A 25,545-nucleotide genomic window follows, 5' to 3' on the forward strand; every position below is an offset into this window, starting at 1 on the left:
CTCCCAATGTGATGGTATGAGGAGATGGGGCCTTTGGGAGGCAATTAGGTTTAGGTGAAGTCATGAGGATAGAGCCCCCATGATGGGATGAGTGTCCTTAAAACAAGAGGAAGAGACCAGAGCTCTTCCTCTTTCTGCCATGTGAGGACACAGCAAGAAGGCAGCCATCTGTGAACCAGGAAGAGGAACCAGACACTGAATCTGTTGGCACCTTGATCTTGGACTTCCCAGCCTCCAGAACTGTGAGAAATAAATGTTTATTGTTTAAGCCATCCAGTCTACGGAATTTTGTTATAGGAGCCCAGACAGACTAAGACGCTATGTAGCTCATGTAGCTATTGGTTTGTCTGCACCTGCTTGTATTTAGGGTTTGTTGATTACATAGTTTCTTTGTAAATGTTGTCTATGGGTTTTTGGTTTTGTTATCTAGGTATTCTGTTTACTTTACTGTGGGAATTCAAGGAGATTCAAAAACTATGCCTATGCCTCTGTCAACTTTCCAGAAGGCTCCTTCATTTTCCTTGTTGAATTTTGATGCAGATTTATCACTTTTATTAGTCTTTTCAAAGAACAAAATTTTAGTTTTATTGATATTATCTTTTGCTTCTTTTTCCCCCATTTGATTAATATCTACTTTTATGTTTATTATTTATTTCCTTCTGCTGTCATAGTGTTTTGTTTTTTTTTTTTGGTTGATATTTTTCTAAATATTTGAGTTGAATACTTGGAAGATTAAGGTCAGACTTTATTCCTTTACTAAATATTGATTCAAGGCAATAATTTTCCCTCTAAAAATGCTTTTAGCTACTTCTCACAAGTTTGATATATATGTGTTCACTATTTTTCAGTTCTAGACTTTTTCTTTCCCTTGTGAGTTCTTCCATGCCTCCCAAATTATTTAAAGGTAGTTTTCAAATTTCAAAATGTGTGAGTGTTTTTTGTGGTTGTCATTTGGTTTCTAATTTCATTACATTTTGGTCAAACAATGTCTTCTCTAGGATACTAATTTGGTATATATTTAGAATTCTTTTGTGGTACCGTAAGTGGGCATGTTTTATAAATCATTCGTGTGTTCTTGAATCAGAATGTGTAGTCTCTAGTCATTGAATGAAGAACTGCCCATTACATGAAACTGGTCAACTACATTTCAAATCCTCTAAATCTTTATTAATTTTCTTGGCTCTTTGATCACGTGGAGATGTTATATATATATTTTAAACTTAATCTTCAAATGAATCCTCATAGGTAGGTAATATTATCCCTCTTTTACAGATAAGAAATCTGAGGTTCATGGAAAATAAGTTGTCTAAGATTACTCAGATAATAAATTGCAGAATTACGATTATAACTCTAGACTGTACAGTTTCAGTGTTCAAATCTTTTCACTATATCATGATGTCTATGTAAAATGTCCCTAGGCTTAACAGTATTAAAAAAGCATTTTCCAAACTATACTGCAATCAAACAGTGTCTGCTTGACTTGAAAGATTTGGTTCACACATATAACAAGTTCTTATTTATCCCAAATCCTACTGCAAAATCTAAACCAGCCATTTTTACCCCTGTTCTATACAGGCATAATTGATTTTCAGAATAACCACCCTGAAGTACTAAAAGAGATCAATGAACTTCCCTAACCCATTAAAACCACCATGGTTATAGTATTTATATTTTAGATTTATTGATTCCTTAAAGTCAGGGATCTGTTACAACTTTCAATTAACCAGAATATTAATTCAATGTATTCAATCACTTGGGAGTAAGCGCAGACCTGTCAAGGAATATTAGATCCCTCTGGGGTGCTGCAGTACTTAGATCTGAGAACTGTAGTTTCACTCCAGTAATCCCCATCAAAATGAAGCCATCAATATTTATTTGAGAAAGAAAACTGCAAATATCCTAAGTATTTGACTAACTTTTTTGATTTGGAGTTGTTAACAATACATTTCTGTTTATAACTGGGAAAAAGTTTGAGGCCTCATTTTTCTTTTCTCACTTTGAAAATATTAACAGATTGATGATAAATGGGAAAGTGTTTATAAAAACACATGACCATAAAGCACAAAATCACGGTCCAACGAACAGGGCTTGATGAATGTCATTTCTGCTAGAAAGATGTAGTGCAATTACTGTAATGAGCCACTTTATTAAGTCTCCCACATAAAATACAGTAATTGGAAATAAGCAATTACTTAAAATTACATAGGTTGAAAGTGGTAGGTACCTGATTTGTCTGTATTTGAATTTTTCATGCATCTGTGAACTGAAAATTAATCCCAAAGTGCATATGACAGATCATGTGTACAGCAAGATGTTTCTATAAAATAAACTTTTTATGGAAACTACATTATGCTTGGAAAGGTGATTAATGTAGGTGGCAGCAAGATTAAAATGTCATATTACAACGTATAGAAAGGTGAATGCCATTATAATGTCATGTTATGAAGTTTTGACATATGTCTTAGATGTGAATTTTGCGAAAAGGGAGTTTTAGATGATGGGTCAAGATTTCTGGTCTTACGTTATTTTAACATTATAAATTCTGAACTCTGAAAAACACCAGGCATAAAAGTTAAAATATATATATATATATAAATTCTTATGTACACACACACACCAAATCTTTAGGGCCTTATGAACCTAGCACACGTGGATCCCTGCTCTGTGTGTGAAACATCTTTCCCTTTCTGTGAATTCCACTAGATCGTAAGTGCCATATGATTAGGACGGTGTATCCCTTGTCCACGACATTTTCCTCCATTGTCTAGCACTGTGCATCGTTGGTTCTTGAAATGTATTTGAAGAGTGAATAAATTTATTAATACTCTACATTCTTATGAAATGAATCTTAAGAAGACAATCCTTATTTTCTTATGAAGTGAATCCTTGAAATAACAAACGTGAATCAGGTAAAAATCACAAAGGAGGACTGCTTATTTTGAAATGCATTGACTCACTTGGTATATAGAAAAATCTTGTAAAAGTAGAAAATAAAATGATTGGAAACTTAATTGGCTTGACTTCTTTGCACTTGCATTTTGTGACGATGCTTTAGTCACCAAAGCAGTAGCCTGTGTCACTGTAGATTTGGGAAAATCTCTGACACCTTACACACCAGATGGACTAGTATAATGATAACTGATGATGCAGAGAATCAGGGAAAACCAGTATCTTCAATTATTGAAAAAAATTAGATATGTCTAATACACAGAGCTTACAGGTAAGAAACTATAATACATGCTAGGTAGATTTTCAATTATAGAAGTAAAAGACAAAATGACTTTATGGTCATAGCTCATATAAACAGAAAGACAAAGACTGAAAATCTACAGAGATAAAAAAAAAAAAGATGAGCAGATTTATGATTCTGGGAGAAAATGCCAGATGCTTTTAGCCACGCAGCTGTTTGTGAATTTAAAATCCACGGCACTCTGATAATACAAGGGAGCAGTCCTTGGTCTCCAATTATGATTCAATTGTATTTGAACTTCAGGTCCAAATGACAGAACATCGGCAGCAGCAACAACTATAACACATTGAGACTGTCTATCACTTAATGGGAAATAAAACTCACAAGGACAACTATACTCAAAAGAGAAGAATGTTAAAAAATACAGTTATGCTTTGTTTAACGATGGGGACATGTTCTGAGAAATGCAGTGTTAGACAATTTCGTCATTGTGTGAACATCATAGCGTGTACTTACACAAACTTAGATGTTATAGCCTACTACACACCTAGGCTTTACGGTACTAATCTTATGGGACTACTGTTGTATATGTGGTCCGCTGTTGACCGAAACGTCGTTATTTGCCTCATGACTGTAGAGCTAAATGTAATTTCAAAGATAGATTTAGCTGCAACTCTCAGCTCTCTGATATCTGTTTTGGAAACGGTACCAAAACTCTTGATTAAAAACCTTCTCTACTACCTATAAAAGATTCTCCGTCCTAGACTGGTTTACTTTTGGCTCTCACTGAATGTACACCTAAAGAATGCAAACAAATTATGTACATATAATCCCAAACTAAAAATGATTACACAATTAGATATTCTGCCAAAAGAATCATTGACAGAGAATTCCTACTCTCATGGTAGTTGAAAGCAGTAAAATGTGTTTTTCACCCAGGACCCAGCCCACCGTTCACGTGTAAAGGTCCTCAGTAAACGACTGTCAATGAAGGAACGCGCACTCAAACGCAGCCGCATTTTGATTTGAGCTCAAAAACATAATGCAAAGATCAATAAAAACAAAAAAAAGGTTTGCATTTGTACTATGTATTTTTTTGTTTCCTCTCCATTAGTGTGAATAAATGGGCAACCAATTATCTACTTCAGCATTTTTATGCTAAAGAGAGAAGTGCGTAGGGTTTTCGTATTTGATGAACACCACGTCTCCCCTTCCTCGGAACACACTACCCTGCATCTTCACGCTACAGCCCCTGGTTAGGCGGTGGGCTCATGTAACTTCCCACTCCCCTCCTAGAGATATGTCTTGAATGGCATTGCAGAGATGCTAAGCTATCATTTTAGAAAATTCTGTCAGAAGAGTAAAAGCCCTAAAGATGAAAACAGTTGTTCTCTTTCTTTAGGTGAGTAAATCATCATCCTGGAAATTATAGATCAGCCTGAGTAACTTGCTACGTGCAGAGTTACTGGAACAAATCATCAAACACTCTATAATCACATAGAGAATTATAAAATGCTGCACGGCAATCAACAAGGCTTTGTGAAGAGTAAATCTTTCCAGAACAATTTAATTTACTTCTTGAGATTTTAAGACACCAGGTAGACAATGGGGGTAGTAACTGAAATATCATCAAAAATCAGACAAAAAAAAATCAGCGTCATGGATGATAAGGAAAATAAATCAGTAATTAATACATTGTGCTCAACCAGACTGTTACATCTGAAGGTTAATTTGTTTATGTAACTGTCTTTTGTCTTGACTGATGAACATAAGTGTATTTGCTGAGTCTGACTTCACAGTATGCTTTAATGTCAGTAACCTTTCTTACCTGGGATGATAGGCATGTAACATATGCTATGCCAGGCACGACGCTAACCATTTAACATATATTATTTAATTCTCATAAGAAACCTTGGAAATAAGAATTATCTCTATTTTATAGATGAGGACTGGAACCTACATCACTTAATAGTCTTAATCACTATTCTACTCTGCTTCTCACAAGCAGTTCTTGTCAAGCACATTATGCTTTCTGTGCCTTTCCACACGCTTCCCTCTCCGCCTGGAGCACCTTCGCTCAATCTTCCTGCTCCTGTAAAAAGGACTTAGTGGGTCCTGTCTCATGTTCCTGTAATACTTTCTACTTTCATCTATTTACCTGTGTTTCTCCCTGTTAGACTAATGCTTCTAAAAGGCAGAGATATCTTGCTCACTGTTGAATTCCCACAGCCCAGAAGAGTGCCAGGTGAATAACAAGTGTTCCATAAAAGTTTGTTGAATGACTGAGTGGACGTTGAAGACTTAGGGAAATGAAAAGGGTAAACAAAACATAGCAATTACTTGTATCATTTTCCTCCTTATTTTGTTCATGGGTTAGCGTTAATTGTGAGGGTTTATTACGGAACTTGCTATATGCTTAGCAGAAAGGAGGCAGGTAAGAGAGAGCAGACATTGCCCTATTGTTGGAAAAAAATTCACTGTTCTTTATCATACAGGTTCCCATACTGTACTAGGAAGTGCAGGAGCTCAAGAGGTGGCTGGGACAGCCCTCATCCCTCCATCTGTCTCAGGCTAACGTGGGTCTGTGAGGTTCCCTCACGTTTCCTGACACTGTAGGTTCTGACTCCAGAAATGGCACATCAACCAGGACAGCAGGGCCGAAAGATGAGGGAGCTCAGCCAGAGAGCAGGGAGAGTGCCCACATCCAACCGTGGTGGAGACCTTGACTTGGAGGAGATGATTCACTTCTGAAGACTGAGTGGGCTGCTGTTATTACCAGGGTTACTGGAAAGCCACGTTCAGGACTCGGTTTATTCACAAGCACTCTACTGAAGAAACCTAGGGTTTAATTTCAATCATACGGTCAAAAAATGAGTAGAAAACCATTGCCTGATTTCCTTCGGGTTGGAACTTAGAAAAACTCCTCTCAGGATATGCAGGTTTATCCTTTAAACAGGAAGAGAGGGAACCCCTGGTGGGTGCCCCCAGTGTGGGAGTGAGAGGGGGAAGGAGTGTGGGAATTAGCCCTCTGGAACACCATTTCTGTGGAGTCTGGAAGGGCAGCCATTCATTGCAAGGGAGTAGAGGGAAAACGCTGTTTCCCGTCTTTGTCCTTTAGGATCTGCAACCGCGGCTTAGAGATTTTACATTTTTGTTTGCTCCTTGTTTACAGGGAGAAGGACAGGCATTTCAGGCTATGTGATAAAGGTAATCAAACAGGGCTATTTTTAAAAACATGGTCTCTGCAAAGCAAGGTTGCCATGGGAATTACTGATGGTTGTTCAAAGCCAGGGTAATTACTTGGAGAAAATCTTGCCTAACACATGCTTTCGTGTTTCCTGCATTGTTTAATCAAAAAACACCCCCACCTTTTGTTGTCAGGATTTTTTTTTTCTTTAACTTGTGATCTTCAGGTTCCTGGGGACTCAGTGTTTTCCTTGGCAACAGACAAGTGCTTCCCTCTAGTGCAGTGGGAGTCAGAAGTGTCTCCTTACAGGTAATCATTAAGGGAAAAGTTTTATTTTATTGCTCATTTTTTCATGTTATGAGAATCACCGAGAAGACAGCGTCTCATTTTCTTTTTATTTCTTACCGCTCTTTAAGGAGAACAGCCTCAATTTGCATTACTTGGTGCTGGGAGAGGTTCTTCATGTGGCGTGAAGGACCGTGCCATCCACTTGACACTGACTGGCATTTCCAAAGGCAATTGGGATTGTAACAGAAATTTTCAAGTGCTAGATGAAAAATACTTTACCAGGGAGGCTAACAGTGGTATCATCTCTGTTCAAGACTTTTGTTGTGTGTTAATGTATTTATTTTAAGGGGCTTTAGGGTTTCTTAATAAAAATCCTAGATATGGATTTCTTGCCTAAATATGGCAAGAAAAAGGCTTGCCATATTTAAAAATACAAATACCAGACTATCTTCTCTTTGATTCTGCTTCCCTTACATCCTCACCGCTGAAATTCATCATGTGAGAGTCTCTGTTTTGGGTTTCCCTGGCCCAATGGCACTCAAGAAGGATGACAAATCCCAAGTACTCATGAAGACGGCCAGGAACTGATGGGAGCTGAAGCCGGAAACAGTGGATCCTGAAAGGAATTGTTAAGTCTACTTTTCTGGCAACCCAAATAAAGTCAAAGCTTTACGAACGGAAGGCAGCACTGGTAAGTCTCCTTACTGCTGCCACGATCAGGTAGGTGCTGCTGAAATGAAGAGAAAATATGTTCTCTACATCGCACTTTCTGAATTGGAGCATTTATCCAGATAATGAAGGCCGTAAGGTGATAAACAGTATTATTGCGACCACAGTTTATCTACATATGGGCCAACTAGGCTTACCTGGGATGAAGGGCAACCTAACCATCACTGATAATTTTCCTTGTATAAGATCACGTATTGTGTGTTTCAATCAACCGATCTTATAGATGGAGGACTGCCTGCAAGCTTCAAAAATTCTAGTCTCTTTTAGATGCTGAGTGACTTGGACACCACTGAGGAGCAGCGTCTTTGCTAGTTCATTATACTCTAGGAGATCACGAGAGAGGCTCAAGTGTAAGATTACAGAATAAAACTATAAAAATTGTTATCTGACTTTCAGTTAGTTCAAAATAACCGTTAAATGAGAAGATAAAAAGAAGCCACAAAAATATAAGGACATTAGACAAGTCAGAAACGGCATCTGAGGTTCTTTGACCTAACCCAATACAGAGATCATCATCCCTGGGAGGGATGATGGTGAGCACACAAAGCGTGCGCCAAATTCCCCTTAGACTCCTCCCCCACCCGCCACCCACCACACCTACCAAGAATCTTTTTATTTTTTTCCTTGCCGATTTCAAAATATTCTGTTCAGGAAATTTAAGAGACATCATGTTTCCTTTTATGGAGAAAATAAATTTTCATAGACCAAGGTTTCAATTTTGTGTTTCCAGTAGGACCTTGTTACTAGGGATTTAACAAAGCATGTTGTGCATTTGTCACGTTGAGCACAAATGATATCAGCTCTGGGTACTCTTCCTGGAGTTAGCTGATCAGAACCAAGCCCAGCCTGGGGGTTCCCCCACATCTCTCGCTTCAGGTCTGCTTTTGAAATAAATTTTAAAAATACATAATCTGTGTTCTAGCAAGGAAAATGCAATTTCAGACTGATGGGCTGAAACCAGGCCATTATCCTCCCACTTGATTATCCACTGACATAAGAACTTTTGCTCCCATGCCCTGTACACAACATTGAATGAAATATAACCGTGGAGAAGAGCTGTGACAAGTTTAATAATAATTTTTAAAAAAGAGTAAAAGTCTTTAAGGAGAGTTAAGAGTACTGTGTGCACATGTGCAAATGCACACAAACACACGTTTCATGATTTTTCACTTAAAATTTAAAAGCAAAGGATGATCTCAGTTGAGATCAAATTAGTGGCCTGGAAGATGAAGCAGAACAGATATCTCAAAGCACAGAATAAAAACTGAGAGATGGCAATCCTAAGGGAAAAGTAGGAGTGAAAAAGGAGCAGATAGAAAAGTAATAACTGAACAAATAATTAATGAAAACTTTCTTAACAAATATCTTGGTTTACAAGCTGAAAAGACTCCCCAGTTTGCGCAGTCCAGATGAGAAAAGATATACAAAATATATCCTGGGAAAGTTTCTGAACTCCAAAGATATATAGAAAGTCTTACGAACTTCCCAAAAGAAACCAGAAAACCAACCAACCAAGCAACGACCAAAAAAACATCTAATTACTTTCAAAAGAAAAAAAACAGGACACTGGCATCAGGCTTGCCATCTACAATCTTGGAATCTATAACACGGAGAAACAATATGTGTAAATGACTGAAAGAAAATTAATCAATGAAAATCCTTGAACAAATAGAGACATCCTGCAAAGGAAACCATCACCATAGTAACTGAGAACAAAATCACTGGTCTGCAGCAGAGAACCAAGGAACTGGGGAGAGAGACGGGGAGAAGTTCAAGTTTCACTTAGGGAGGGGGAAAAGAAGGATGAGAGAAAAGAGCCAAGGTGTTCTGGAAGTCTAACTCTTGTGGGTGGGGAAGACCGGGGAGAGACAGAGAATCTCAGAGGATGAAGTTGGTATTTTGTTTTCACACGATAACAGAGAAATGTGTATTTGATTATAAGCAACAGAAAAAAGGCAGTAACAATTCAAAGGAATAAAAAGTAAACCAAGACTTTTAAAGTGAAACACTTGCAAGTGAATTGGATGCTTATGCAAACTCTCATCTTTAATCTCTTTTACAAACTCTGTTATTGATCTTTCATTTTCTTTTCTTTTTTTTTTTTTGCTGAGGAAGATTAGCTCTGAGCTAACATCTGTTGCCAATCTTCGTCATTTTTTTGCTTGAGGAAGATTAACCCTAAGCTAACATCTGTGCCAATATTCTTCTACTTTATATGTGGGTCGCCGCCACAGCGTGGCTGACAAGTGGTGTAGGTCCATGCCCAGGAACTGAACCTGAGAACCTGGGCCGCCAAAGTAGAACGTGATGAACTTAACCACTACACCACGGGGCTGGCCCCTGATTTTTCATTTTCTAACTGTGGAATCTGAGAAAAAAAATTCCCTTCTACTTTTCAAATGGTAAAGAAATAGGTAAATTAGAATATGAGCAAGATAATGTACAGAGATAATTCCTACTGCATACTAAGCACTCAGTAAATGGTAGTTATTTTGACCGATTTTAGAGAAACTTGCTCTGGTTATCCTCCCTGGCGTAATAACTGGAATAAGCATGGTATCTTGCAGAAGGCAACATACAGGCCACCCTTAAACCTGGGCCGCACCTTAGAGATCAGAGCCCTTCCTTGGGCACGTGACAAAAATACAGGTTTGGGGAGGCTCTCGACCTATTCAAAGTCACATGGCTGCTACATGGCACAGCTCAAAAGCTGACTTGTAGAAACGCAAAACTTAAATTCATAAATTTACAAATGTTAAGTTTAGCCATTTCTTCAACAAATATAATCATTTTCTTCATTATTCTCCTGAGACATTAGATTTCAGGACGCCACGCAGTTATGGGGTTCTTTTCTCTAACATACACGCTTAAGAAAAATGTGGTAATTTGAGACATTGATTCTTACTTTTTGGTCAATGTATTTGTTGTCTTCAATGGCAGACCGTTTGGAGTGATCGCACGACGAGGACGAGGCCGACGGCAAGCTTCGTAAGAGGCAGCAAGTGTCCTGTTGCTGGCGGTCGATAAACTGCTTCATAAAACTCTCCCTTTGCAAACGAAGTACACATACATCAAGTATTACTAATGAAATGGAACAATGATGACATTTTGCAATGAAGTGTTTGCTTGAGCTAAGATAACGCAATGACAAAAGTTCACAGAAAACAAGGCACATCATACCAAGAATGGTGTTTACATTCAGTTACTAAAATAATTAATTTAGAGAAAGCTTTCTGAATCTTCAGTCATTCCTGTTTAAAAAAAGTAATGTCCCTGGAATAACTTTTAAGCAATAATATTCAGTAATTGATGGTATTTTTTAATCCTATTGAGGTAATAAGATATTTTTTTTCCCCTTTAAAGAATTAGTTCACCTCTCTGAACTTCCACTCATCATAAGAATCCTTGAGAGATAATCTTACATTGAAAGACCCAAAATAACTCAAAAGAAACTTACTTCATCTGATCTCCAAAGCATGGTGAGAATTCAAATAACATCTTTTCAAATAACCACTAATCTTGAATCTAATTTATGGCTCTTTTATACTTCATATTTTCAGGTTTCAAATTCTGGATTTTCTTAAAATCAGAAATGCAAATATATTTCCATTTGAATTTTAAATATTATGGCACCATATCCAGTCTCATACTTTTATAATCCTACCATAAAATTGTTTTTAAAACTAGTTACATAAAAATGTCATATTTCATATTATTCTGGCTCTATTAGTATTTTTTGAGTTATAACTGAAAGAATTTCCTTTAATTATTAAAAATAAGTGTTTTAAAGCATCTTCTATGCAACGGCTTAACTGGAGGGCAAAGTGGTAGAAAATCAAATTAGTATGAGTGGAAAATGCCATAGTTCTTCTTCTAAAAAGTAGGAGACAAATTATATTGTAATCAGACATGGCAGTCTAAACAGAGGTTGTTACAGTAGTACAGAAATCTGGTCAGTGGCAGCTTGTCTATTTACTTGAAAATAGAAGGGTCACAGAGGCAATTTTATCCTTACATGGTTGAGGGTCAGAGGCTGCTGTCTGCCTGCCCTCTCTGCAACCTCCAGCACCTTCGCCAGTTACCTGGGAAGTCAAATCCCTGAGGAGCATCTCAGGAAGCAGTGGGAAGCAGCCTTCTTGCCTTGGCTAACACAGTTGTCAAATGGCTCTGCTCCGAATACATTGCTGAAAGGGGTCAATGGTTTTAAAAACAGGTAGAGAGAGTAGAACTATGGATAACTTAAAAATAGAAAAAAGAACCACATCCACATGAGTCTGAAAGAGGGGCTGAATCAGATTCAAGATGAATCTTTTACAATGTATTTGAGATGTACAATTAAAGAAATACTTTAATACCTGATTTTAGGAACTGTAAAATCGGAAGGAAGCTTTGAGATTTTCACCATTTGCGGTCTGTTAGGAAATTTTTCAAAGATTCGAAGGCGCAAAGGGAGCTTTTCTTTGGTGTCCGCATTTGCTTCACTTTGCTTTAGCTAAAGAAAAAAACAAAGAAGAAAAGGGGGGAATCTAGAGACGATTAGATTTTTTGAATCCAAGAAACAATGAGTTGTTACATGAAGAAACAGTAGATGGCAGCAAAGACCCACCAAGTACCCTTCCATCACCTGCTTTATGCTGCTCTGAGCGCTAAAACTTTGAGCACCAGGAAAACAAAAAACGGAGACTAAACTAAACAAAAAACTGAACCAGAAAAAAAATGAGAAGAAAAATCTATATTATTTTATTCCCCAATATAAGCCCCTTTCACCTTATTTTTTACTGTTAACTTATTTATTATCACTAACATATTTAAACAATAAAATTTGTTTTATAAATATACGTGCCAGAATTAGAAATCAAAAGAATAAAAAATAAATGCAAATCCTAAGTGGTAATATTTGAAAAGAGGGAAAATGTCAAGAAAACTGGTCATTTTTTCTAGCAGATTAAAAAGAAAAGCTCAAAATAGAAAAAACACTTTTGGTATGTAAAGCAGGAGATTTCTATTTAGTTGTAAAGATACTTGGAAATTATTACATTACATGCCATAAAATATCTCTGCAAGAAATGACAATCAAATGGCTTTATCTATCTATCTATCTATCTATCTATCTATCTATCTATCTATCATCTATCTATTTCTATTTCTATAAGAGTTTTTATATTTCTATGAATTAGGTTTCGGGAAGATGAGGCTTAATATCACAAATCGGAGCCAATGCTGAGCTAAGGAGACATCAGAAGGATGGATCTGGCCAGCAGGATTCTGGCCTGAAACATGAGGTGTGTGCTTCTCCACTTTCTCGCTCCCACCCCGTCCCCTCCCAAGGCTGAATTCCCTTGCGGCCCTTCCTTACGTCTCCTGACCACTCCCCTCCTCTCAGACCTCTCTCCAGACTGGAATCAACCTCTCCACGTCCATCCTGTCTCCTGTCCTGGCTCCCCAAACTGCGTCTTTGAACACTGATCCCGTTCAAAGAGTACACCTAGCCCAGGCAGCCTTTTTGGTGTGGATAGGGAAGCATGTTTCCAAAGCCACCAGCTTCGTATCCCTCGCTGGGTACACTTTGACTTTATAATTACAGTCTGTCTTGGGTTTGTGGAAAGATTAGCATGAGAGGCCGAGAAAGCTTTTATAGCTGGAAGACAGGTGGCAACTCTTCCCCCCTACCCATATGGAGCTATCCAGACTGGCCAGAGAGAACATGAGCACTGCATTTCGGGGGAACATCCTAATTTCAGAACAATATGTGGCTCAGTTGTCTGACTGCTTTATGAGCTCTTAGTGAGATTATATGTCCTGATGTCTAGTTCAGAAAATGTGCCTCTTTTCTCATTCTGCTAGAGAAACTGTTCTAACACTTTGTTTTATATAATATAAATATTTTATCTTAGCCATTTGTACATCTTATTGAATTTGTGGCTCATCTTTGGTTTTCTGTCTTAGGTGGTAATCTCATTTAGGGAAGGAGCCAGTGTTATTCATTGCCTCCCAGCCTCCCTAAGTGGAACACCAAGCACAGCACGTCCTCAATAATTTGATGGTTATGATGACGACAGTGATAAAGAATTAGCTCCCAAAGGCACAAAACAAAAACTGCTAGCATTTCCATGAGATGCAGGCAATTAGAACAATGGCTCCATGTAGAAACCAAGAGATTCATGACGAAGAGATCTGTTTTCCAACAGTTTCTTGGCATAACTAGTAAAAAATATTTGTCAGTGGTTAAGTTGAGTATGCAGAAAAAGAAAAAGCAGTTACTATGTTAAATTACACCAAAGAGAAAGGCAATTATATAAGGCCAAAGACAGGCGGAGAAGATAGAGCAGAAATAAGGTGTTTAATTCATGCATTTGCTGACTCATTTTTTTATACATTGATGCAGTCACTTATAAATCAAATCTCATAGGCCAGGTTCCATGCTAAATTCTGGGGATATAAAAATAACTAAGACACAGTATTTGCCCTCACTGAGCCCACATTATAATGGATAGATGGTTACATAAACAGATAATGACAATAAAAAATATAATAGCTACTCTAGCTGAGATACAAACAAAATACTGGGAGCACAGGCTGAGGAGAAAAGAGAGAAATTAGAAAAAAATGAAGGTGTTACTTCTACTTCCAGAGACGTCTTGGGCAGAACGGCTAGACATGATTATGTTAGTCAACACTGGGGCTCTAGGCCTACCAGGACTGGTATGTATATATTATGAGAATTAAATGTCTTCAATGAGACACAAGGGCAACCGCTGTATTCACCAGGACATGTCGTCAAAACAAAAAACAGGGAGCTCTTTCCTGAAAATATCTCAGTTTGCCCATTCTTCGATCCCCACCAGTGCTTCCCTAGTCAAAGATACCACCTGGGCTCCCGCACTCCCTTCTATGGTCCCCCATCTGGTTTGGCGCCTTTGAATCTGCTCTCCATTTGCAGTCATAGTAAACTTCTCACCTTCTGGCTTAAAGCCGTGAGTGGTGTTCCGCTGCTCTCAAAACAAAACTCTCAATCTTTAGGCTTTAACGCCCCATTTGGCCCCTTCTGTCTGTCCAGCCTCATCTGGCCCTACGTCTACATGATGTTCCAGTCACGTCGCCTTCTCTCAGTTCCTCAAAAGTGTCTGGACCCTCTGCCTCAGAACCTTCACATGCACTGGTCCCTCTGTTGGGAGCTTCTCTCTTCTTCTTTCTCTCTTGTTCTTCATTAACTTCTACCTGTTTTCCAACTTCAGTTCCTCTAGCAATTCCTCACAGAAGCTTTCTCTGACCAACAAGGTTTTCCTCGTACAAGCTCACAGCATATTAGGTTGACCCATATGAAGTTGACGTTCGTGTAGGTCAAAGCAGTCAAAAATCGGCAATTTCTTATGGTTCAATCTAATACATGTCATTTTAGGTTCCTAGAACTGCTGTAACAAATTACGACAAGATTGGTAGCTTAAAACAACAGAAATTTATTCTCTCAGTCTTCTGGAGCCTAGAAGTCCTAAGTCAAGGTATCAGCAGAGCCATGCTCTCTTTGAAGTCTCTAGGGAAGAATCCTTCCTTGACTCTTCTCAGCTTCTTGGCAATCCTTCGTGTTCCTTGGCTTGTAGCTGCATCGCTCTGATATCTGCTTCTGTCATCCCATGGCTTTCTTCCCTGTGTGTTTCTGTGTCTCTCTATCTGAATCTCCCTCTCTTTTCTTGTACAAAGACGCCAATCATTGAAATTAGGGCCCACCCTAAACTAGTATGATCTTAACTGATTACATCTGCAAAAATCTAATTTCCAAACAAGGTCCCATTCTGAGGTTCCGGGTGGACACAAATTTTGGGGGGGGGACACTATTAAACCCACTATATATAGTGCTATTTGAAATTACCACGTGTGACCATTTGAACACTGTATTTCTTTTCCCTGAGAATGTAAACTCTAGGAGGACACGGATCATGTAGGGGTTTTCATTATTCCATATCCAGGGTCTGCCACAATACTTGATGCAAAATAAGCTCAACAAATATTTGTTGAATAAATAATGACGCTGATCAGGAGGCAGAACTAAACTCTCCAGCAGATAACTGGGAAATAAGAGAAAGGATTTTAGGTATATCCTGAAGAGTGGAGAGATAAGCAGAAAATATCTATTCACTGATGGAATAATTTGTTGGTGTGGAGTATAGATGTTTCTAGATTCACAGACTAGAATAAAGGTAGACTCTGTGGCATTTAACCTGAACTTATGCCTGCCATTGACGAACTGATGAATGTTCAGAAAAAGTTTAGACATAAAATTTTGTAATATTTAATCAAATATCCTAGAATATAATGTTTAACGTATGTAGGTTACCAGTATTAAAAAATAATCACCTTGCCTATATGTTTTTCAAATGGAACTTGTCTCATTCTAATTTGTATTAGAGCTATTTATACTTCCCAAAGCTTGTAAGCTCCATAGGAGCAAAATTCCTTTCTTAATTTACTTTTATAGCACTTTCTAGAAAGTAGAAATATAATAACTGTTTGCGAATAAATGAGTTAGAATTCAGCATGAGTTGATCATTGCACCATAAAACTACAAAGAGCAAATGAGAAGCTCTTTTTGACGACTCAGAAGGTTCTTCAGGATCCTGCAAACTGTCTTCTTGAACATCGGGCATCCTTTCTCCATAAATGTGCAGAAGAGCCAGTTAAAACAGAGAAAGATGAGTGGCTGCCCGAAGGGGAGATATATCAGATCTTACTGCTGAGACACTACACAGAATCTTCTGCAAGCAGGAAGGGGCCTCTTTCTGAGCAGCAGTTGCCAAGAGCTCTTTTCTGTTGTTCATGGTTAAGCAGCCTCCACTAAAGAGGAACATGCACACATCCAGTAGCCCAGCAAATCCTCTCCTAGGATAGCAGAAATGTGTGCACACACACAGCACAGCCACTCCCTCGCGAACCCACAGCAGCGTTATTTGTAAGAGCCCTGAACTGTAAACTCTTCACATGCCCATCAGCAGCTGAATGGAAGAGTACACTGTGGCATATTTAAACATCTGAATCAATAAATACAGGATTTATCCAAGCACAGGATTATGGGTGAATTTCACAACATAATGTTGAGCGAACAAAGCCAGACAAAACAAAAGGGTACATACTGAATGATTCCATTTATACAAAGTTAAAAAACAGGCCACACAAATCTACGCTGTTAATCTCAGGAGGCTGGTTATCCTTCTACGACTAGAAGGGTGTATGGGGGAGGGGCTTTGAAGGTACAGTCAATATTTCTTGATCTGGGTGCTGGGTGTGTTCAGTTTGTAAAAATTCAGTAAAATGCTTCTTTCCGTATGTATATTATTAGCCACATATACGATAGTGGTCCCATAAGATTAGTACCATACAGCCTAGGTGTGTAGTAGGCTACACCATCTAGACTTGTGTAAGCACACTCTATGATGTTCACACAATGACGAAACGTGTCAGAACGTATCCCCATCATAAGCAACGCGTGACTGTAGTTCAGTAAAAAGTTAAAAAAAGGGCAGATGATGCAGTAGAGCAAAATCATTTAATTCTTACTACACCTCTAATTACCATAACCTTGACCATTTCTCCTTCCCAATCCATGATCACGACTAAGATGCAAAAAGAGAAAAACAGGGGAAAGAGTAAGATGAGATTAGAGTGTGTCTGGGGAAAGGGTGGGAGCGGGGAGGGGGATGAGGCAATCAGGGTAAAGAACAGTATTTCATGGTACTTTGAAGCCACTATAAAGTTTCTTTAATATGTGATGAAATAGTATTCTACCTTTTATCCAAATTCTTTCCCCTTCTTGCATGTAAGCATAGATTTTCCAAGGTTAAATTTACTTTGAGGCAAATGAGTGAATAATATGGATTACAAGAACTGGATAATAATTTAAGATCATTATACCATACCATACCACAAAAGCAGACCTTCTAACATACAGTAATTGTGATTGTAAAAGTCTGCTTAAAAAATTATTTCAAAGATCATGATTCTTGAATGGAAAGAATGTAGTGCAGAGAACCCCAAGATTTTATTCTTTATATTGAAAAACCTAATGTAAAGTACAGTACAAAGGAAGGAGTTTATAACGGCTTCAACTGAGCATGAAGTCTGGCTGCAACAGATAGATCAGATGATAGCTTTGTAAAAGACTCATATGCTTAAAAAAATAAGAATTTGCAAAAAAGAAATTAGAATCAAAGAAAAAAATTTCAAACCTTGAGCTTTAAAAAATATAACTCATCTAAGCTCAGTGCTATTCTATGGCTCAGCATCTGTCTTGCTGAGATATCATTACACATTGGGCAGCTGAAAGCTTTTGCTTTAGTTGTGCTTCTCAAGAGAGTTGGGTGTAATTGCTGTGCACGACACATACCCTGTTCTGCCTCATCGCTTAAATCTTCCATATTTCAGCCTGTGCTTTCTTCTGTTAAAATATTCAAACATTATCCAGTTTCAGTCCCTTTCTGAATGCTGCGACAAATAACTGAATTGAAGGATTATATAAAGTAACAATTTTTGTAATTTTCGGTGTGGTTTTCTAAAAGAAAACAATTTAAAAAGCATTCAGACTTTGGAAAGATTCTCGTTTTAAAACCTAGCCCATGCTAGTTTGAAAAATGTGCATAGATCTGTGGGTTAATGCAACTGAAGAGTATTTTTTACTGTTCAGTATATGAAAAACGACCCCACTACATTCAACCTGGAGAAAGGAGTTCCTCTTTGTTACCCTAGTAAACGAAGGCTGGATTCTTCTGGCTTCTTTCCCTGATGGCTTTTGCTGGTTTTTCTGGATCCATACATGACACAGTAATTCAGAACTGAGACTCTTCCTTAAGAATAAACCACTATTTTTTAAGGAAGTTTCTCTGCTATTTTGCATCTGTGATTTTACCACCTGAATTTCTTGGCTTCTGGGTTAAAACAGATGGGATATTGGGAGTAATGATCAAACATCTTGGTGTTTTTTTTTTTTTTGTGAGGAAGATCAGCCTTGAGCTAACATCCGATGCCAGTCCTCCCCTTTTTGCTGAGGAAGACTGGCCCTGGGCTAACATTCGTGCCGATCTTCCTCCACTTTATATGGGACACCGCCACAGCACGGCCTGACAAGAGGTGCAACGGTGCACGCCCAGGATCTGAACCTGTGAACCCTCGGGCCGCTGAAGCGGAGCACGCGCACTTCACCACTGTGCCACCAGGCTGGCCCGCAAACATCTTGGTTTTTATTACTGTCCTTGTGTTACTATAAAACCTTGATATACAAATATAAAGAATATCCCTCACTAGCCTGTTGAGTCCAATAAAACGTTTCTTAGAGGGGAGGATCTTTTTTGCCCTGGGCAAAGGTCCGTCAGACACATGATTGCGTGGAAGACAGTGATACTATACACTTTAAGAATGTTTCCTTTAAAAAGTGTTTGTCACTGATTTTTCCCCCTTCTACAAAAAATCTTTAATAACTCCAGTACTTTCAAGGTCAAATTGGAGTTTTATGGATGTAAATTGAAAGGCTAATTTCTTAGTCTGTGTATGGGCCATAAAAGCTACATTTTAACACGACAGCTGGCACCCTGACATGTTCAAAGTAATTTCATAACATTAGCTGATTAATGGCATGTGGTGTTTCCTTTTCTACATCTCTCAACAGATTCAGAGCTGTTACTCATGCGTCCTTACAGTATGCCCCTGAAGAGAATGGGGAGGGGCAAATGTTCTTGGAGGAGCCAGTGCACTGGGGAATTAAGCGGCTGTTCTGTGCTTCCTGGTTGGGGAGCCCAGAGGCGCACTTATGAAGGGCTGTTACATTTCTACCACCTTAAGACATCCCTAAGATGTACACGAAATGTTCACTTTCATTCTCTTGTTACAACACTGAGCCTAAGATCTTACAGGCTTTAAATGTCCTTCAGAAGGTTACTTTGCACAGCAATGTAAATAATATTTGCAACAAGACTAGGCTAGAAGAAAATGCTAACAAGTTAGTAAGAGAAAAAACTTTTCAAAAACTAGAATACCAGATTATGTTGAATGGATAAGTTTTCCTTATATTACTGTCCCTTAAAATCTCATTAATGGAATTAATGATTTCTTAGAGACAGTAGTAATGAATACAACTTGCTTTTGTATGTTTTTCCTTCCAGCTCCGAAACACCTCTATTTTACCTTATATCTGTCTTGTGCTGTTATTCAACCTAGACACAGTTGTTTCCATTGGGCAATTTACTGAGTCATAAAAACATGTTCATTATGATAAAAAATGCAGTTTTTTTCCTCCACTTCAGATGAGATTATATTAAAATTTCATGTAAACTAGATTGTTGGTTCTTGTTACAAGATGAATATTCAGTAAGTAATAGGAAAAAAGCCCATACCAAAGGAAATTCAAAATATATATATATATTATGCTCACATAATTGTCCTCCCTGTTTTGGTTTAGAAAACATAGGAGACAGCATAGTCTAAGTAAAAACAGTAAAAAAGTAAGACGACGTGGATTTACACTTTTTTTTCAGTTTTATAATCCCTTAACCACCTTGGATTTCAACGTTCTCAAATGAAAAATGAGGATCTTCACTCTTATATAAATGCCAGATATATAAGTGAGACAGCATATTGCCCGTAATTTGAATTACTCAAGGGAAGTGTGCTATAAAAACCAAAGCTATCACTATGCCACAGTAACTGTTAGCTCCACATGAAATGATCTCATCTCAGTGAGCGGGGATAACTGAAGAGGATGGCACATATGTGCTGTCCGTCCCCTCTCCTCCATCTACTGTGGGACCACCTCAATCTTTCTCACTCTCTCCAATTTCTTTGCCTTCGCTGTTGATTGATGGATTTTCTCAACTGTTTTTTTTGCTGAGGAAGATTTGCCCTGAGCTAACAACTGCTGCCAATCTTCCTCTTTCTGTACGTGAGCTGCCGCCACAGCGTAGCCGCTGACAGATGAGTGGTGTAGGTCTGTGTCCGGGAACCGAACCTGGGCCACTGAAGCAGAGCATGCTGAACTTAACCACTAGGCCACTGGGGCTGGTCCTGATTTTCTCAACTCTTGATTTAAAAACTGAAAGTGAAAATAGAGAGAAGGAAACATCTCCTGATCTTGTGTCCTTCCCTATTTCCCTTTCCTTTTGAAAGAGTTGCCTATGCTCACCATCTACACTGCTTATATCTACCCTAACTTCCTACTCATCTTCCACCCTCTCTGGTCTCAGGCCTCTCTCCATCACCTCAGTGAGTCTGCTCTTGCCAGAGTCACCAACATTTCCCACACTGCTGAATCCAATGGTCACTTGGTCATCCATGTTTTGTCTCACTGCTACTCCTTAAACCCACCAAACTGAGTTTCCATTTTAGTCTTGTCCCTTTAAATCCATCTTTCAGAACATCTGAAAAAGAAACACCATTATGTTCCTGGTCCTTAAAGTAATTCAAGGATGGTCAATTGTGAATAGAAGAAATTCTAATCTTAGCATTGTATAAGGTATCTTCTAATGCCTCACCCTTTATATGCTAACAATATTGGTCTGTGCATCCCTCCCACACAGTCTCATCTCACACGTTTGTACCTTTGAATATACTGCTCCCCTGCCTGCCATACACTTTCCCTCTATACTGGCTTAACTCTTATACATCCTTCAAAAATCGTCTCTAGGAAGATTTCTCAGAATAACAATAATTGGTAGTTGAAGTAGTAAACATGTGTGCTAGATACTATGCTGAACACTTCGCATTGCTAATATTATTTAATCTTCAAATAGCCCCATGATGTCCCATAATTAGCTCCATATTCTAGCATGTTATAGATGAGGAAACTGAGGTCCAAGAAGCTTAAATCAGCTGCCCGAGGTCACGCAGCTAGAAGTGGTAGCACTGGGATTGGACGACAGTCTTTCTGATTCCAAACCTTTAGCTTCTCGACACTGTTCTACACTGCCTCACCAAAACAAGATTTTCAAAGCAATAGATGCATTTTTACTTCTGCAATTTTGTAACTGCTATTTCTTTCATACAGAACATTTTCTCCCACTTTCCTAACAAAATTCAATTTATCATTTTTAGACACATCTTCACGACCTGCCTCCCACCTGAGTTAGGTATGTCTTCCCCTAGTGTTTTCTTCAACCTTAGTGCTCAGGGCTTTGCACTATAACTTCCTAATTACGTGTATCTTTCTCCTATTAAGATAACAGACTTTTAATTAAAGGTAGGACTCTTTGTAGCCCCACAGCCTCATACTGTACATTTATACACTTAAGACAATGATAACACAATGGTGATGAGATGGAGAACAAAAAAGGCAACAGCGACCATGTCCCATAAACAGGCTGAAGTGGCCCATTTGTGATACTTCTCATCACTCTCTTATCCTTCTCTTAGGCCCTTTACAGTGTGGAATCGGCCATATTAACCAGCACAAACAATTCTCCCAATTTCAGATGAGTTATACTACTGATAAAGATGAAGAGGAGAAATGACATGCCACATCAGATTTTCTATTAGAAACAAAACTATAAAAACCATCTGGCTCCTGATGAAGTCTATGCTCCCAACTTTTTAAGATAAAAAAGTATAATTAACTATAAATTCTATACAACATATTCATGGTATAAATCTTCACAGATTTATGAGTCTGAACAAGGCAACACAGTAGCCAATTTATATGTTTCTATGCTGTGTTATTAGAGCTTACCAAGAAAATTCTTATCCCATTTAAAAGAACACTTTATTTTGAAAGAATTTTAAAATTGCATAAGAGTTGCAAAGATAGTACAGAGAGTTCCTGTATACCCTTGACCCAGCTTTTTCTTATGTTAGCATCTTACATAACCACAGAATATTTATCAAAACTAAGACATTATTAACCTTGGTCAAATACTTTTAACTAAAGTGCAGAACTTTTTTGGAATTCCCCGGGTTTTGCATGAATGTCTTTTTTCTGTTTCAGGATCCCATCCAGGACACCACACTATATTTTATTGTCATGTCTTCTTACGCTCCTCTTGGCTGTGATGGTTTCTCCAACTTTCTTTGTTTTAAATGATCTTGACAGTTTTAAGGAGCACTGGACAGGCAGTTTGTAGAGTATCCTTCAATTTGAGGATGCCTGATGTTTTCTCATGATTAGACTGAGGTATGGATTTTTTGGAAGAATATCATGGAGATGATACGCTTGTCTCACCACATCAGGGGCTACATCACAGCTATGTGCCTTAACATTGGGGATGTTAACTTGGGAAAGGTACGTCTGCCAAGTTTCTTCAATGTAAAGTTACGATGCTTCCTTTTCTTTAAACTACGAATTAGAAGCAAGTCACTAACTCCAGCCAACACTCAAGGAGAGAAGAATTACGCTTTATCTCCTAGGAGGAAGGAGTAGCAAAGAATTTGTAGACACATGTTAAAACCCTCACAGTAATGAAAAAGAAGATTTTGGGGGGTAGATATTTTGAGGCCATGCAAATATCCTATTTCTCTGTGCAAGTTCACACACTATTTAGCATTCATCAGTAGGTCTTGCCTGCAGCAATTATAACTGCAGTGTTCTAAAGGTGATTTCCTATTTCCCTCATTTATTACTCCATTATCTCTATTTCTTTACATTTACTATTTGGGATTATTCTGTAAGGAACAGTTGTCCTTTCTCCTCGATTTTTTTATTCAGTCATTTATTTCTAAATAACTATGGTTTTTTGAGTATTTATTTTATTCTTTGGGTTATAATCTAATACTATTATTTATTTTATTGCTCAAATTGTTCCCGCTTTACCCATTCTCTTTCAGTTGACTCTTCTACTTTTTCAATATACCCTTGTCTTTTTTTTTTTTTTAGAGCTCTTCATTGCTTTCTGGCTCCACAAAATGCTTAAATCTCATCTTGTCTTTTCCCTGATTCAGCTCTAGAATCAGCCACTTCTTCAAAGAGCCTTGATTTGTTTTATTGGAGAATGGTATTTAGAAATGACAATCTTAGCACTAGGTTTGCTTATTGTTACTAGTATATCACTGCTTCTACGCTCGTTCAGAGGAAAGAGCTAGGAAACACATGTATGCATATAACCCATGTATACACACACATCTATATTTAGTACCTATCTATGTATGTATCTTATGTAACCACAGAACTGTATATACCACATATCTGTGCATCTATCTACATATGTACGTGTCTGTATATCTACTGATGCATCTATGTATCTATCTATCTTCTATCTTAAACTGAGTTTATACTGATACTTCTATTCCAATCTACAGCCACAGGGTTCATTCTCGCATCTTCTCTTTGCTTACTTGTAACTTCTTTCTCTGACAGTGTGAAATCTGGCTCTCCTTATCTATAGTAAAGTTCCTTATTTGTTCCACCATAGTATACATATAACTAGAATCACTGATGGCATTTACTGTAAAATAAATATCACACTTTAAATTAGAGGTATGGAAGACACATATTTTGTACTGGAGTCCCCAGTCTCCACATTGGGGTCTTGAACCCCAGCCATACTCTGCCCCCTTAAGCATTTCCTTTTCAGGCAACAATCATGTATTCTCCAGGTATCATTCCTGAGTATGCTTGCAGTAGATAGTAGAGTTGTTCAATATTGCATACTTAGATAAAAAGAACTTATTAGAAGCATTATGAAAATTCACACTAATCAACATATTTTATGCAAAACAACATGGAAATAGGGATAACATCAAACAAAATAACATGGGTATACATTTTTCATTTTCTAGAAATAATCTAAGTCATTCTCTTGTTAATACCAGAGTAAAAAATATTCAATAGTCATACAGCTGTGTGTAAGAAGGGCAGACACGCCCCATCTCCCATTGTGCCTGCCACTGAGCAAGCATACTGAGTAGAATATAAAGAAAGGCTGACAATGAAATCATTAACCATCAATTACAGGGAAGCAGAATTATGCATAAAGAAAAAAAGATCGGTCGCTGTTCTTAGACTCATTTCATAACTTTGTGGCTACCTTTGGTTATTAAAAATCAGTCCAGTGCAATCCAGTTTCATATCTGATTCAAACCTCCTCCTAACTGCCACTCCTCTGAGCTACAAGTGTGACTTCTGGTCTAGGACTGGGGAGGGGACATGGTCTCTTCTTTCATTGCTCCACATTTCCTTCTTTTGGGTCTAGCTTCTCCAGAGTGGAGGCCAAGGTGGAGAGTTAGGATAAGAAGGGATTGTCTTTGGAAACCAGCCAAATTTCAGGGTGGACCTCTTGTGGTTTGGTCTGGATCTAGGCCTGTTCAAAGCTGATGGCTTTCTGTAAGGCTGACCATCATAGTGAGGCAGAAATATAAGATTCTGGCCTAAAACGAATGATGTTGACTAGCTGGACCAATCAGATCTCTCGTTGGGAGTTCGAACTTGAGACAGAGATAGTGTTGATTATTTTTAACAGAATCAAAAATCAAAATTTACATGGAGAAAAACAGAGACAGATTATTTGTGTTACCCTAAGGGCAAATCATCGGCAGTTATTAACACTGTTTTCCTCAAGGCTCCAGTATCTCTTTCTTCCCACCCTCCACAATCTCATCCAGATTTACAACTTCCACTATTATGCAAATACAGAGAACTTCAGTAGGACCGAAGAATCAAAGAGGGCAGGAATTTTTATTTGGTTTGGTCACTGACTTATCCCACATGCCTAGAACAGTGCCTGGCACATGGTAGGCACTGGATAAATAATTGAGAAGTCCATTGAACGACCATATTTATATCTCCAGCCAGCCAGCCCTCACTTCTGAACTCCAGACCTATACATGCAACCATTAGCTGTTTCTGCTCAGCCTCAAACTCATCACAAACTCAACACGCCCAAGACTGAGTGGATGATCTTGTCCCTCAAATAGGGTTCTGTGCTAATGTTCCCTGGTTCAGTGAATGGCGTCATCCTCCATCCAAGGAGGCGAACCTGAAACCAAGAGTCATCCTTGAGACTCTCTCGCCTGTGTCCTTAAATCCAAACTCTCACCAAGTCCTGCTGATTTTATTTCCCAAATAACCCTCCAGTTTACCACTGCCTCCCATCTTAAAAGCCTTCAGTGGCTTTTAAGGTTCTTAGGTCAAAGGTAAAAGTTCTTAGCATGTTTTTCAAGGTGCTGCATGGTCTATGCTCTGCTTACTTTT

At 38.3% G+C, this 25,545-nt stretch overlaps 1 protein-coding gene across 1 annotated transcript in view; it reads right to left on the reverse strand.

Annotated features, from left to right (window-relative positions):
• The window catches only part of NALCN (sodium leak channel, non-selective), a 289,313-nt gene that overhangs the window by 72,920 nt on the left and 190,848 nt on the right, over positions 1-25,545 (reverse strand). Inside the window, exons 15-16 of the mRNA XM_058548440.1 lie at positions 11,750-11,886; positions 10,300-10,441 (exon numbers count right to left, since the gene is read on the reverse strand). Of these exons, the coding sequence (XP_058404423.1) occupies positions 10,300-10,441; positions 11,750-11,886 (279 nt within the window). The remainder of the gene's footprint in view (positions 1-10,299; positions 10,442-11,749; positions 11,887-25,545) is intronic.

This window comes from Diceros bicornis, chromosome 9 (genome assembly GCF_020826845.1).
Source record: "Diceros bicornis minor isolate mBicDic1 chromosome 9, mDicBic1.mat.cur, whole genome shotgun sequence".
Lineage (NCBI taxonomy): Eukaryota > Metazoa > Chordata > Mammalia > Perissodactyla > Rhinocerotidae > Diceros > Diceros bicornis.